Genomic DNA, 13873 nt, shown 5'->3' with positions numbered 1-13873 from the left:
GCTGATGATGACGATGATGAGCGGTGAGGGGAATGGGGATCCTTTCATGCCGAGCGCACTTAAACGGAAAAAGAGCGCAAACGAAAGAATGATGTTGATCACGTAAAGCACGACCATGTTTTTCCAAAAGCGTTCATTGAAGAATACTGCCTACTGAGGTTGAGAATGAAAAAGGCCGAAGAGTGCTGGGAGCAACGGTCATTCTTCATGAAGAGAGCTATGGAAGTCAAAACCTCCCCCGTGAGAGGTCATGCGTAAGTCTGTAGCGAACTGCACCCCGGCCGCCACTTTGGAAGCGGCGCCAAGTGCTGTTTACAACACCGAGTAGTACTGAATTGCGCTCTGTTTCTTTCATCGTTACTATTCAAATGATTCTCGGTGCAGGTATGTACCCCAGATCACGCTCTATTGTTTTGCACGAGAACGAACGATTATGATAGGATTAAAGGGCTCTTGTGCAAAGGTTCTGAGACTAAAAACAAAGAGTGTAGGGGGGGGGGCTTAGACTCTCAAACCGCTGTTGAATGCCTGCAGCAGTGTTCCGCAGCAACATTTGAATTCTCTTGAATAAGACTGGAACAACAACGGTGACATAAAAAACTACCATAAGGGATTCTTGGAAGCGACGTCAAGACAACAGGAAACTCGTATTCGTAGGTAAGGCAAATTCTGTAATAGCAAACTTTTTGGGGAAGAAACTGCTCCGGCATTGGAAACTACCAAGTTGCAATGCTACGTACACCCAAAATATGAACGCCAGAATAGCACAAAGTAAAATGAGCAAACGCTAACCTAAAAACGAATCGGCATCAGCCGCTGTCCTCGGATGACAGGCTGAATAACACGAGCGCTCAGTGTCCCGGCCGCAAGTGTTTCGGCAGCGCGAAAACCCGCGCCGCTCGCTCCAAACCCCCCGCTGGGCTACGAGACACGGAAGCCTGTCGATCGCGCACACCTGGCCGCGTACCCAGCGTGGTTGCCGATCGGACCCGCCAGCAGGCACGCCGGTCCAGCACGCGAGTGCTACTCACGCGTCGCCCTCCGTCGACCCTTCCCTCCCTCTTCCCTTTCCTTCTCTTTCACACACACTCTCTTCGGGCTCTATTTCCTGCCCGCTCCGTTGCGCAACCGCTCCGGGCCTTCTTCCGCGAAGTGCGGCCGGCCAAAATACGCGGCTTACGAACGCCGCCCACTCAGCGGGTCCTCCTAGTGCCACGGGCGAGTGTTGCGTCTTCTTCGCGCGACGCCCCGCGCGTTTTCGCGGGACCTGCACTGGCATTAGCGGGCACGAAATCACAGCTGCGGAATGCGAACGGTAGGGCGCGGCGCTGGCGCTTCCTTCCCGAGAGAACCCGAATTTGTGTGAGAACTTCCGGGAATCACCGCCATCGACAGGCGCACGTCGAGCTCCAATGTGGGCGAGGCGAAAGCTTCTGTAATCTACTCCCAGCGTCTCCTCTGTACAAGACATCGAAGTATGCCTATAGTTCGATCCGTAATGTAGGAGATTCCCCTCAAGTCACCGCCGCCCCGCTCAGTTTTCTCCTCCCTATGCACTCGAACCATCGCTGCACAGCGCCTGTAGCAAAGTCCCGCTCGAAACATCCACATTTCGTGGGCAAAGTGGGTCACTGCATCACCCCATCTGTAGTCCGCCCATACCGAGAAGCTGCGGTTGAGCACAAACACTCAAGTAAGTGCTTCATTAAAGATGTAACCTACCTCTCCCAGTGCTCTGTCTGTTTACCTTGCTCTTCCTCGATACTCATATCGTGGTTATTTTAACCCGTGACTCTGTCGTTCCAAGCATATCAGGGTCCGTGGATAGGTTCACTCGCGGTGATCGTTATGAATTGAAATGCAATGCCTTAGTCAAAACTGTTCGGGCCACACTGTTAGCCTTTCCGCCGTGTAGAGGGGACCTTATGGCACTACTGATGCCCTACGCCTCTGTTGTGTGAGGAAAACCCTTTACCGCCCATTGAATAGCCTTCGGTTTTCGGAGGCACCGTAAGAGCTGTACACTGTACAGGAGAGCGTAGAAGCAAGCCATATGAAAACCATGCCTCCATCTGTCATTACTTTGTTATCGGATGCCAGTAAAGCCCTATCACCGTGACTTAAGGCTTCCCACGTACAGTACATACTCTTTTTTTTTCCATGAGTGCGAAGGCATGTCAAGGGCATTGCTACCACTACGCTTCATAATTATTATCGGTGGCTTTACTTTCCAAAATTCTTGTCATTGTTTTAACTAGACCCATCCTTTTCACTGTATTACTGTTATATAATTGTTTTACCTGGAAGTTGTTTATTTTTTCAACTACGCCAACCCCTGAAAAACCCCGGTTGGCGTTGACAGTATTCCGAAATAAAAAATAATAATAAAAAACACACAAAAGGGATGCAAATATTTTTTTCTTTCTCACCGCGGCATCTGCTGTCGTATCTAAAAGCCCCTGAGCTGCGTCACATAGGAGGACAGTGAGAGCGTGCAGGGAGGGGGAATCAAAGAGAGGAAGGTACGGCGAGAAAAGACTGCGAATATAGGGATAGGTTGGGTTTGGTTTATGGGGGTTAACGTTCCAAAGCGACTAAGGCTATGAGAGACGCCTTAGGGGATAGTACATGAAATGTGCACTGCAGGATCACGCCCGTAGCGATGTTGCACAAAGGTTATAGGAAAGGAAATTGTCAAGAAACCCCACTTAGTCATCTGTTGCTCTCGCCAGGATCCTTCATCCGAGAGAGCAGCAAAAATGCTATACACAGGCACCGGAACGTCCTTCAATTACACTTTCTTAACGGAGCACGCGCTGTAACGGCAGCGATAATCGAGACCCCAATGGGCTTAGGGAAACGAAGACACGTTCACGCGCGATTACGCTCGAACTTATAAGAAAAAGGCGGGCATGAAAATCGATCTTCACGGAAGAGTAAAATACTTGAGTTGCTGCTGAATGCTAGAACGAGCTTCTTTACAAGTACGACCGAGCGTTAACGGAGGGCGAAGATTAGTAGTGACTTTCTTCTTCATTTTGCGTTTTCCTTATAGTTTGTTCTGTGCTTCTCCCCATCCCACTTCGGACCTCCAGGCGCTCCGGAAAACTGCCTCCGCGCAGACAGGTCGTCGAGCCTGAATTTTCTGCGCGTTTGTCGGCGGAGGGAAAGGTATGCAAGTACGAGCGATGCATATCGGTCACGGAAGATTATTCCGCTAATATTCGCTCACATTCTACGAACCCGTTCCGATATCTCCGCTGGCCAGAGTTTTGGCTTTGTTATTTCTAGGAGGTTCATCCAACAGTCCGTTCAATCATCTTTCGCTTTAATAAAGTTTGCAATCAATCGATCGATCAATCTTATGAATGCTGTGCAAGAGCCGCTAGTATTTCCCCTGTGCATCACTTAATGATGATACGTCGTGGTGTCGAGCATAAGGGAAGAAAAAAGACGAAACAGACAACGCAAGTACGCAAGTTACCTTCCCGCAAAATATACCATTTGGGATATTAACCTATTCCCTAAGGGCATCCCCTTAGGTTTGAGAGGAAACAAGCTGATATATGTCGCCAAGAAGCCACCTCAATTGAAACGCGTGGGCGCAATATTTTGCAACATCTAAAAACTCTCTGACAAGGTGAGAGACACACAACGAAAAGACACCATAACAAGATTGTTCCAAAATGTGAAGGCATAGCCAGGACGTCAAATATGTAAAAACCCAAGCTATGAAGGTGGTAAAACATGGCTCTTAAACATAACGTCACCGCTTAAGGAAAAAAGCTTGGATGATGGAAAAAAAAAAAAAGCTTTGCAAACCCCCGTGTCATCTTGAATAAAGTCTTTCTCGCGGAAAGCGCATTAAGACGAGCTGTCATTGTTGATATCCTGCCCTTTAAAGACTACGCGGGACTCGACAATAGTAACTTAGGACAGAAGGAAAAAGGAATATTGTTCAAAGACGTAATCTCCTCGAATGCCGGCATCTAGACACAACTAAAACTTCAAAAAAAAAAAAAAAAAAAGGCTCTGATTAAATTTTCATATGGCGGTTCCCCGTAAAACACATCTCCGGAGCTGCTGCCAGATGGCGCCGACGAACCGGACCCGCACTGCCCGCTGCAACAACGGGACAATAAGTAAGAATGGCGACAGCCGTTAATCTTAGTTGTAGCTGCGCTCTGGCTAATCCGTGCCGACGTTTCCGCGTATCCCATAGGTGGCGCTACAAGGACTGCTCTTATCGGCGTATCAGCACCCGGAAGAGCCGGGCTGTAGGCCGTCGGCTTCGTTACATGTCTCGGCAACACGTTATCTCTGATTTATACCAGTCTGCCACGCTGATATCCTTGGCTAACGTACTTACGTCAGGGTGAAGAACAAATGCGCGAGGATTCCGGGGTGCGCTTTGCGGCAGAGGCCACTGTATACGGAGCAAGGCGAAGCGGATTGTCAAGGCTTATCTCTCGGAGGGGAGGATCCTTCGAGAAACGGAGGAAAGACGGCCGGGGTCTCACTTTTCCTGCTCGGAAAGCTAGAGCAGCTCGGTAAAAACGTCAGGGAAAGGGAGGCAAATTCTTGTTTTCCTGTACGCATTTCATAGAATACTCTTGGCTCAAATGAATCCCTGTGGCCCTAAATAAGATGTACTACGTCTCAAGACGAAGATTACGCATCAGCTTGCCGTTTGATCACTGTGAATAACGTCGCTTGGTCTGGAAATCAAGGTTAGAATAACGCTAGCTGCAGCCAATATGGTACGAATATAGCATAGAAAGGCCGGAAGCTTCCCGGTAAAGTCGAAAAAAAAAAACATGATTAGCCGCATCTCCTGTTTGGAAGGGAATTGTTTACACGTCCGTGAAAGCGTAGGTACGCTCATTGCTCGTTAAGGACGATAAAGGTTCTTGAAAGTGAGCCGCTTAAAAGCTTCGCTTAATTTTCCACTTAGTCTCTACTTTGTCTTGTGTAACATTTGTATTTAGCACTCGGTGCTTATCCCTAGAATACAGCCAATAAAAGATGTTTTGAGCATATTTTATTGAAATATTGAAGATGCAGATCTTGCATGCCACACTGTCTGGAAGGAACCAACCTGCACTTGTGGTTTTTAGCTGCAACTTCATGGTTAAGCAAAAACATCGCACTCAGTGAACTAAGAACCGCGGACTTTGGGAGCAAACGCAACAGGCTCTACCTTTCACCAATAGCAGCGACTGCCACCCTTGCAGCGTGCGGCGTCTACGTATGACCACGAACATTGAATTCTCCTTCAATCCCGAGGAGAATTTATTTCAACACCGAGGGCCTTAGGAGTATACCCAAAAAGCCTTTGACTCGCTTGACAGAGGGATACACCCTTACATACTGATAAAGCGGCAGAAACCGTGCACGGACAGAATGCCACCAACAACAAAAATGACTTCTGTACATAGGTACAGATTCCCTGCAAGTCATAAAAGGCCAGTATGGCAACAAATTCATAAAGGTGAAAAAACACGAAAAAAATGCATGAAGGAGATTAAAAACAAAATGAGCATAAAAAGTGCAAAATTTTTGGAGAATGTGCGCAGCACGTGAAACTGCATAATCCGGAGCTCAAGACTCTCAGTGCGAATTAAGCAGGTTTAGAATGATATACCCGATCATTTGACGAACGTAGTTCCTGCTACAGGATGGGGCGTACCAGATGTCATTGTTACGTGTTGAGTAACGAACCGAATAACACCCCCATGTGGAGGAAGTATTCCAGAATGTATAACTGAAGCCCCTGAGCCTCATCGCTCTAAGAGACTAGGCACTGCAATATTATATCGGTGACAAAACGGCACTGTGTTCCGTAAGGTGTCAGCCCAGGCGCTTATTGTCTGTCTACGCGTATAAGCTGCCTGGCTATTCACAATTATTACTTTTTTGAGCATGCAAGACGCACAGCGATGAAAAAAAGAGCGAAGCCCAATCCCCAGTACCCGTCTTTCTAGTGCGCTTCCGTCCGTCTGCGTTCGAGACACGAGCACTTCATATATCGACAATATATCATCGAAGTGCTGACGTCCAACTAGCCTCGTACAGAAACCTGGACTAACCAGGTCCACTCTCATTGTTGAAGCTGAAGAAATGAAAGGTGGAAGGGACGCTGAAATTTCCGATAAATCGCGGAGTAGGAATAAAAAGGCTAGCGATAAAGAAAAGCAAGGGCGCTGGCTTAAACGGTGCCCGAAGGAACCCTGCTAAGTATAGTGCTCCGCCGTGGCGTTCTCCTTCAGCTGCAGATGTCGGGTCGCATTAACGGCCCTTCGGCGACCATTAAGACGTCGTTAGTACCTGCAGAAACACGCGTTCCTGACAGCTCGTGAATTGACGGCGCGACCAGCACATACGTACAGCGGCCGTTTCTTTTTATTAGGTTTTTGAGACAAAAACAGATACAAACAATAGTACGAGACAGAAACAGCGCGAGAATTGGAAAAAAGTGTGAGTTCAGTATGGGAAGGAGCGTTTGGAAGAGGAAGCAAATTAATACGAACGAATTACCTGGAGCACAAAACTACCCCGTGTGGGACGATTCCGCGCAGTGCGGTCGGCGTTTCAAACTGGTCTTTGCGCTACTATTTTAACTCTTTTTTTTTTACCTCACTGATGCCGTTGTGAGAACGCGAGTGTTCCGACTCCACGGAGAATTTCGTATTTTCATTTTTTTATTCTTTTCGACAGGTTAACGACACAGCGCAGCCATCATTAGTTCGGTGATTTCAGTGATTTCTAGCCAACTAACGCTTCTGCGTTGATTTTTTTGTTTATAGTTTTAAGCCAGGAATGGCAAAGAGAGAGAGGTTCGAGCGGGAAGCGACAGCTGGCAAAAAAACAAAAAAAAAAACTGAGAGGTTGATTGTGTGGAAAGAACCGACCACTCCATGATTTTTTATTTGAAAATAAATGTTTAGCAAATTACTGCTTTCACATCCAACATGTGTGGAACAGCCCCCTTCTATGTAACTGCCTTTAATTTACGTCAATGTCTCAGGCAGGCGACTCTGTGTTAAGCCCTTATACCGACCAGAAATAGCATTTACCAAAACACAGCCTTACGAATCACTTGAACTGTACTGGCATATTACCAGGCCGAAATCAAACGCAGCTACATCTGCAGAGGGTCTGTACAGGAAGGACTGGGTTGACTGGAGAAGGACAGGATTAACTGAAGAGATATGAGAGAGGCCCAGTTTTTCCTTGCAGTGGGCATAGTCAAGTTGATGATGATGGCGATGTCTGTGCATTTTTTCTCGAGCATTACCGATACGGTGGTCTAAAGTGGTTTCAGTAGCCACTCCAATGGGGGATCTTCTGGATTTGATCCCCACCAGCGCCGGGTACCCGGGCCTTTACCATGCGTTCCCCTGCCCATGTGCTAGTCTTCACTGAGGTGCGTAATGATCTCTGGGTGAAACTTCCCTTCACGGAGGATCAGATGCAATTGATGAAATGCTTGGGAAAACTGGAAATTTTATCCTTTGTACCCCTTCCTCCGTATAGAACAGCATACTGGGCGTCGCCAGGTTAACCTCCCTGCCTTTCCTTTCGTCTGTTTCTCTCTCTCTTGACCCTCACCCATGCAGACCAAACACCTTAATCATAGAGCTCTTACGCAAGGCTCGCTTTGCGCCATTAGAAATTAAATAATTGTAAATTATTTCTTCAGTGTGCAAGTGATCGTGTGCAAGTGTGCACTTGGTCGATGAATGTAGACTTCACAAGCAGCCTTTTCCCGAAACCCCGAATAACATAGGTTCTGTTCATGCACAGTGCTTTGATTCACGCCCGAAAACATGGGCGGGGTCGCAAGGCTGCCGCTGGTTGGCACAACGCCACAGGAAACTGGCTTCTCCCCAAGCAATGGCTTGGCAGCCGTAGGCCACGATTTCGTTAACCTCGAGATCGTTTTCCCTCTCATTCGCTGGACATCAGTCTTTCCCGGTAATACCATTCCAGCAAGCTTTGCAGCTTAGTAAAAATCCAACACTGCTGATAAATGCGACAAAGCGGTATCATCCCCCCCACCCCCCCAACAAAACCACAATTAGCGCCAGCCATGCTCGCAGTGATCTCCGATTGCATGTGGGCAGTTGCATCCCTCTCCCCTATCGCGCCTGGAAACAGCAGCTCAAGTAGATTCGCTAGGTGCACAGCTTGAGAAAAAAAAAAAACGACACGATATAGCAATTATCGAGATGGCAGAAAAACCAAATAAATGAAAGAGAACCAACAAACACTCCGGATGTCGAAATCAATCTGACTGACACCGCTCGCTTTCCGCCCGTTTCGCTCGAAAAATCAGCGAGCTATGTTTCCCTCAATTTTTATCACGTCGCCCCACTAGCAATCTCTCCTACATCGTTAGTCCGATGCGCAAGTGCCTAGCGAAGCTGTTAATGAGGCAATGTGTCACTATTTTTTCCCCGTTGACAAGCGCCGTGTACAATTCGGTCACGGATCGACAGAATAGGACAGTTTAAATGGCAGCGGCGACCAATTAACGGCTAGAGTGACGAGCTTCACCCGAGCGTTCGTGGAGGCCAATGTCCCAACGTCGTTGTTCGTGAGTGCGCACGGAAAACAGACATGACAACGCGCAGCGAAGCTACGCGACTGTGACGTCGGTGTCGAAGCCCTCATACGGATGACAGTGGCCAGGGGTCGCCTGTCTCCCCGGGCGGGCACCGGCGAGATAGTTTCTCTTTTTTTTTCGACGAAAATCGGCGTCTAGAGAGACGCCTGCCTTCCGATGATTCGGACGTCCGGCCGGAGCCTTCGGGGAAACTGACAGCGCGGCCTGGATCCTCGCACCAGTGTCGCCCCCAATCCAGGGCGACTGACGAGCCTGACATGCATCTCTGCATCGTCGGCTTTGTTTCGTTTTTGCCCGTTATATGCCGCGGAGCTTTTGGCGATTGAGCGCACGCTCGCTGGGCGTCACTCTGGAAGATCTCGCAGTGCGAAGTGAAAGAATACGGCAAACAATAACAACAACAACAACAAAAAAACAACACCCTAGAAACAGAAACTGAATGCAGGAAACCGCCCGACACTCGAAAAATCCGCTCAAGTGCACCGACGGGCTCTGCACTTTGTCCGATCGAGCAATGCGTTGCGCTGATTCGCTCGTTCGGTAGAGTATATACTTGCGCCCGATACATCAAAATGGCGCGCCACACTACTTACTAAAAGTGCGACCAAGAATTATGTGACAGGCCTAACTAGTAGATTAGTTTAGAATACGTCACCGACCCGAGTGCCGGGCGCCGAGGCCCGAATGTCCGTCGATTTCTTTTCGGCGCCTCGCGTATGAAGCGACGGTGAAATCAGCACACAAGAAATTGACTGCATCAGGAGGCAGCCAGCGTATCATTCGCAGCCCGATAGCAGGCAGTTGTCCTCTTCTAAAGGTTATCTTGCAGTAGGTTACTCTTTGGGAGCCCGATAGAAGGCAGTTGTCCACTTCTAAAGGTTGTCTTGGAGTAGGTTACTCTTTGGAATGCCAGCCAATGTTTCTCCCTGATCAAGTCAGTAAACCTAAGACGTAACCACGAGAAGTCAAGTCGCTAACGAATTCAGAGCCAATGCGCCGCAGATGAGCTCCGAGTGGTAAATACAAGGAGCGCGACCACCACAGCCGAAGCCGAACGGATCGCTTACAGAGGTAAAAGCAAGAAACAAAAGAAACAAAAAGAAATCAAGAAAAACGCATCGGGAAGCGACCTGAATTGAAGCGCTTTTAGAGTGATATGTATCAGGTAATTTCTTTTCGAAAATGACATGAAACCTCTCACAATGACTGGTGCCAGCGGACACTAGAAGCGACGGTGCTTGAAAACTGGAAGGAAAATCCTACAGCTTCGCCGCCCGCATAGCTGTTCATACGATGCACTCTCCAGCAAAGCCCACCAGAGGCTGTCTTTTCCGCACACCATCACGGGGCTGTATGCGGTATACAGGACACAACGCTTGCGATTATGCAGCGCATCTTCGCTTGTTGCCGCTTGTATCTGTTATGCGCATCACGATGCGAATAAAACAAAGAAAACTAAGAATGTTTCACGAGCTTTAAGCGTAAACACTGTGAGGACTTCGTTCAGTGCGGCAAACTCGCTACAGAAGTAAACTTAACGCTGCAACGGAGTCAAAATTCAACTGCTTCACTGACACACCACGCAGGACAAAAATTAATGGTTTAGAGTTGCCGAGCTCTCTAGTACGCGCGGCGAAAGCTATACCCTCTCAATTCCAAACGGCACGCTGGACTTATAAAACATTCGTTTTTTTCTTTTTTTGTCACGGCTGCTTCGGTGTTCCGTAAAGCCTCGCGGTCGAATCTACGGCACGCACACTGAGCAAACGACAGACGCATCGAGTCGCTCCGCTCCCGCGTCTCCGAACAGCGCCAGCAGTGACATTCCACTTTCTCCTTGCGCAATTCCATTCGCGGGATCGCCGAACTCGTTGGCGAGAGAGGGGGGAAAGGGGAAGAGGAGGAAAACGCGGACGGCCCGATCGGCGCGATGATAGCGGCACGCGAGAATGATGAATCGGACAGTCCCGGTTGCAGCGGCAGCGGAGGCGAGCGCGGACTGGCTTCGGAGCCGGTCGCGTCGCCGTCCGCGTGTGTCTGTGTGTGACCAGAGCTGGGGGTGCCGCAGCGGGGGCACGCGGCGCGCCGATTTAAAGCACATGAAGCGCGTGCGGGGCACTAAATGTTGATTTAGCGCAGCATACGGGCGCACGATCGTATCGAAGCGCCGACGATGAGGGATGGGCTGTTGCAAAAAGTGGTGGTTCTAATTTGTCGAGTCGTGCCTTCGTTCGGCGGCGGCTAGCGCCGACTCGTTCAAGAAAGAAGGCTGCTATGATGCTGGCTCGCGGGTGAAGAGTGATTTGGGGCCTCCTTTTCGGAGACATTATTTGGCGGAACAAGCTGCCGGCTCTGAGTAATAGTGAAATGTTGCCGAATTTGTAATGATGATGATGATGGATTTTTATGCCACAAGGGCATCTGTGGCCAAAGAGTGCCAAGGCACAAGGTTGTTTCTTCTTCGCAAGATGGGTTCAGAGACCCATTTCCAAAGCATTTAACCCTAAAGAAGCCGAGCACAAGGCAGGGGGAAGCTTGTACCCATTGTATCACCGGTGAGTGCCGTCGACACTGGGGATCGAACCCCGAACCTTCCGCATGCGAGGCGGATGCTTATACAACTAGGCCACCGCTGCGGTGAATTTTGCAATTGATGGGTGTTTTACATTGATCAAGTAAATAAAAAAAAAGGTTTCGCTCGATGACAAAAAAAAAATCTACTTTTGCATGGGCAATGATCGTTAGGCAGCTGTCAAATACACGCACGATTATGTCTTATTTGCAATGGCAATGAACTGACACGATCCTGCTTCCGGAATTTTTTTATTTTATAGCTGCGCGAACTGCTTCCTTTATTCTGTGCTCACAAATTACGGCAAAGCATACCTACGGATACCAGTCATGGTTGTCTCATGCACTGTTACTCGCACACGAGGAAAACAAGTATCTCATGGTAGCAAACGATCACTTGCTTTCGTAAGCATCTTCACAGAAGGGTTAGCTAGTTAATTGTCATGTCTTGTGCAAATGAAGTAAGCTCTTCACCGTGCATTTTATGTGCGTCTTCAGGTTCCCTCGTTCCGTGCACATATTAATGCATTCTCACAGAAAACAAAAAATATACCCGAAGCCTGTCCCCCCGATGAGAACAGAAATAGCGAAGGTGATATGCGAATGCGACAAAAAGTTGGGAATAAAATAGACAGTTTAATATTCCAAGAGAGCAACTTTGAGCGTTACCTAATCCACTGGATTGGAGGTAACATTTTGAACAAACTTTTCGGAGAAGTTTGCCTGGATTTTCAATCAGTTCGCCGGTTTCGTTCGGCTCTTCTCGCCAAACGGTTTGTATGCCACAAACGCATGAAATGTTCAGTTGTTCCTTTACTTTCCATGGGAACTTCGTTACATACAATTTATTATCTGTAAGCAAACAGTCGCACAGTGGCTTATAGCCGCTCAGAGACCACACACAACGATTATATAACACAACGATTATAAACCAAGCCACCAGCAGGGCTGTTGTCATTGTTCGTAACACGATGTTTGTCGGTAGACTGTCCTCTAAGGGCGACTGCGCAATTTCCTGTGAAGGATCTAGGACAAGAACTCATGTTATGTTCCTGTCTTCAATTGGCAAAAAAAAAAAAGAAAGAAAAAAGCGTTTACGGGTCAGCGTGTGAATAGGGTCCTGGGGACATAAGGGGCTTGACTTCTGAGGCAGTTGTGCTGTAGCTAAGTATAAATCTATATATATAACCTATATTTGTTCAAGTTGTGCTAGAATTGAATAGGATTTGAAGACTGGCATACATGCACAGCAATATTATCATTTCACTATTATTTCCCCCGCGGTAACAGAGGTGTAAGAAAGGAGTTCGGTGTACGCACGAAAGGTATTTCAAAGGAAGAAGTGCGCATTTTTTTTTTTTTTTTACTCTCTCGGAACATGACTTTTGAAAATTATTTTCCACTGGCTTCGACAGCCATCCAAAGCGTGATGGCTGTTTCCGACTGCACAAAGCACTCGGAGCGGCCCGTGGCGGGCGACAGCAACTGCGCGCTTCCGCCGCGCGCACCTGACACGAATAGCAGCGCGTGGCGCGGGGGTCGTTTGTAAAAGCCGCCAGCAGGCCACGCGGCGCCAGCGACAGCTGTCCGCGATGCCGCGCGGCGTCGATAAAAAAGAATCCGCGGCGCGCGTCGGCCAGTCTCGCGGGCCCGTCAGCTGCGGCATGCGGAAGATGGGGCCGTGGTGCGCATCGTAGCAGACGCCGCCGCGCACGGTCACATGTGCGGCGCTGGCGCCGATGTAAACAGAGAGACACCGTTCATGACTTTGGGATGTTCACGCGGGAAAGCGGGAAAGCAAGAAGCCAGGCTACTCGTGATGCTAGTACTCACGGAGATGCGATGACGAAGAGACGCCCGGGATGATTAGTAGGCACACGACGACTAAGCACCGAATCCAGGAACGCTCAGAAACGGTCTCCGTAGTACGACGAGACGAAGACACAGTGCATCCGTACGAACGAGGGTTTCGCCGCACTTCGTCAGATGACGATGACGCTTCCATCGCGCACACACGATGCGAGCACGCTCGGCAAAGAGCGCACGCAACTTGCACCATCCGACGGCCGCACGTAGGGGCCGGTGCCTCACGGCAGGGCAAAATCACGCTCCCGCGCCACAACAACGACTCTCTCTCTCTCTGTTTCTACTCCGGCTGAGGAGGAAGTCGAAGAGGGAAAGGCTGAGGTTCTCCTCGAAAGCACACGCCGCTCACGGGGCCGACCCGACCCGCTCACGGGCCACGCTGCCACTGACAGCGCGCGGACCGAAAGAGAGAGGATGCGACGCGCAGCCGCGTGAGGCGCTGCGTCCCATCCTTCGTGGAGCGCGCGCCTCGCGCGCTCTGCGCATGCGCAGAAAGAGCCGCGAACGGCGCCGGACGCGCTCTTCGGCCCGGCACCAGTGCTCTCGTAATGCATCCCGTTCCCTTCGCGGGCCGCTTGCTCGCAATGCATGAAGCACGCAGCGCGTGCCGTTTCTTTTTTTTTTTTTCGTTTGTTCCTTTCCTCGAACTTCTTCGTTTTCTTTCCTGGACCAGAAGCACGGCACGCAACCCGGGCGACAACGAAAGCGGCTCCCTGAGTCACGCGAGAGGAGCCGGAGAGGCGGGCCCTGGGCTATAAATACGGTCGCGAAAATGTTGGAGGAGGGAAGGACGAGGGAGAGGGGAAC

At 49.4% G+C, this 13873-nt stretch overlaps 1 protein-coding gene across 1 annotated transcript in view; it reads right to left on the bottom strand.

Moving 5' to 3' along the window:
• Nucleotides 1-13457, bottom strand: part of LOC149359674 (protein eva-1 homolog C-like) — a 246052-nt gene extending 232595 nt beyond the window's left edge. The window contains exon 1 of the mRNA XM_089571808.1: nt 13034-13457. Coding sequence (XP_089427934.1) covers nt 13034-13259 — 226 coding nt within the window. The 5' untranslated portion in view covers nt 13260-13457. The remainder of the gene's footprint in view (nt 1-13033) is intronic.
• Nucleotides 13458-13873: the final 416 nt, after the last annotated feature.

This window comes from Amblyomma mixtum, chromosome 2 (genome assembly GCF_055824585.1).
Source record: "Amblyomma mixtum isolate Tamu chromosome 2, ASM5582458v1, whole genome shotgun sequence".
NCBI classification, from domain to species: domain Eukaryota; kingdom Metazoa; phylum Arthropoda; class Arachnida; order Ixodida; family Ixodidae; genus Amblyomma; species Amblyomma mixtum.
This window is presented reverse-complemented; position numbering and strand designations above follow the sequence as displayed.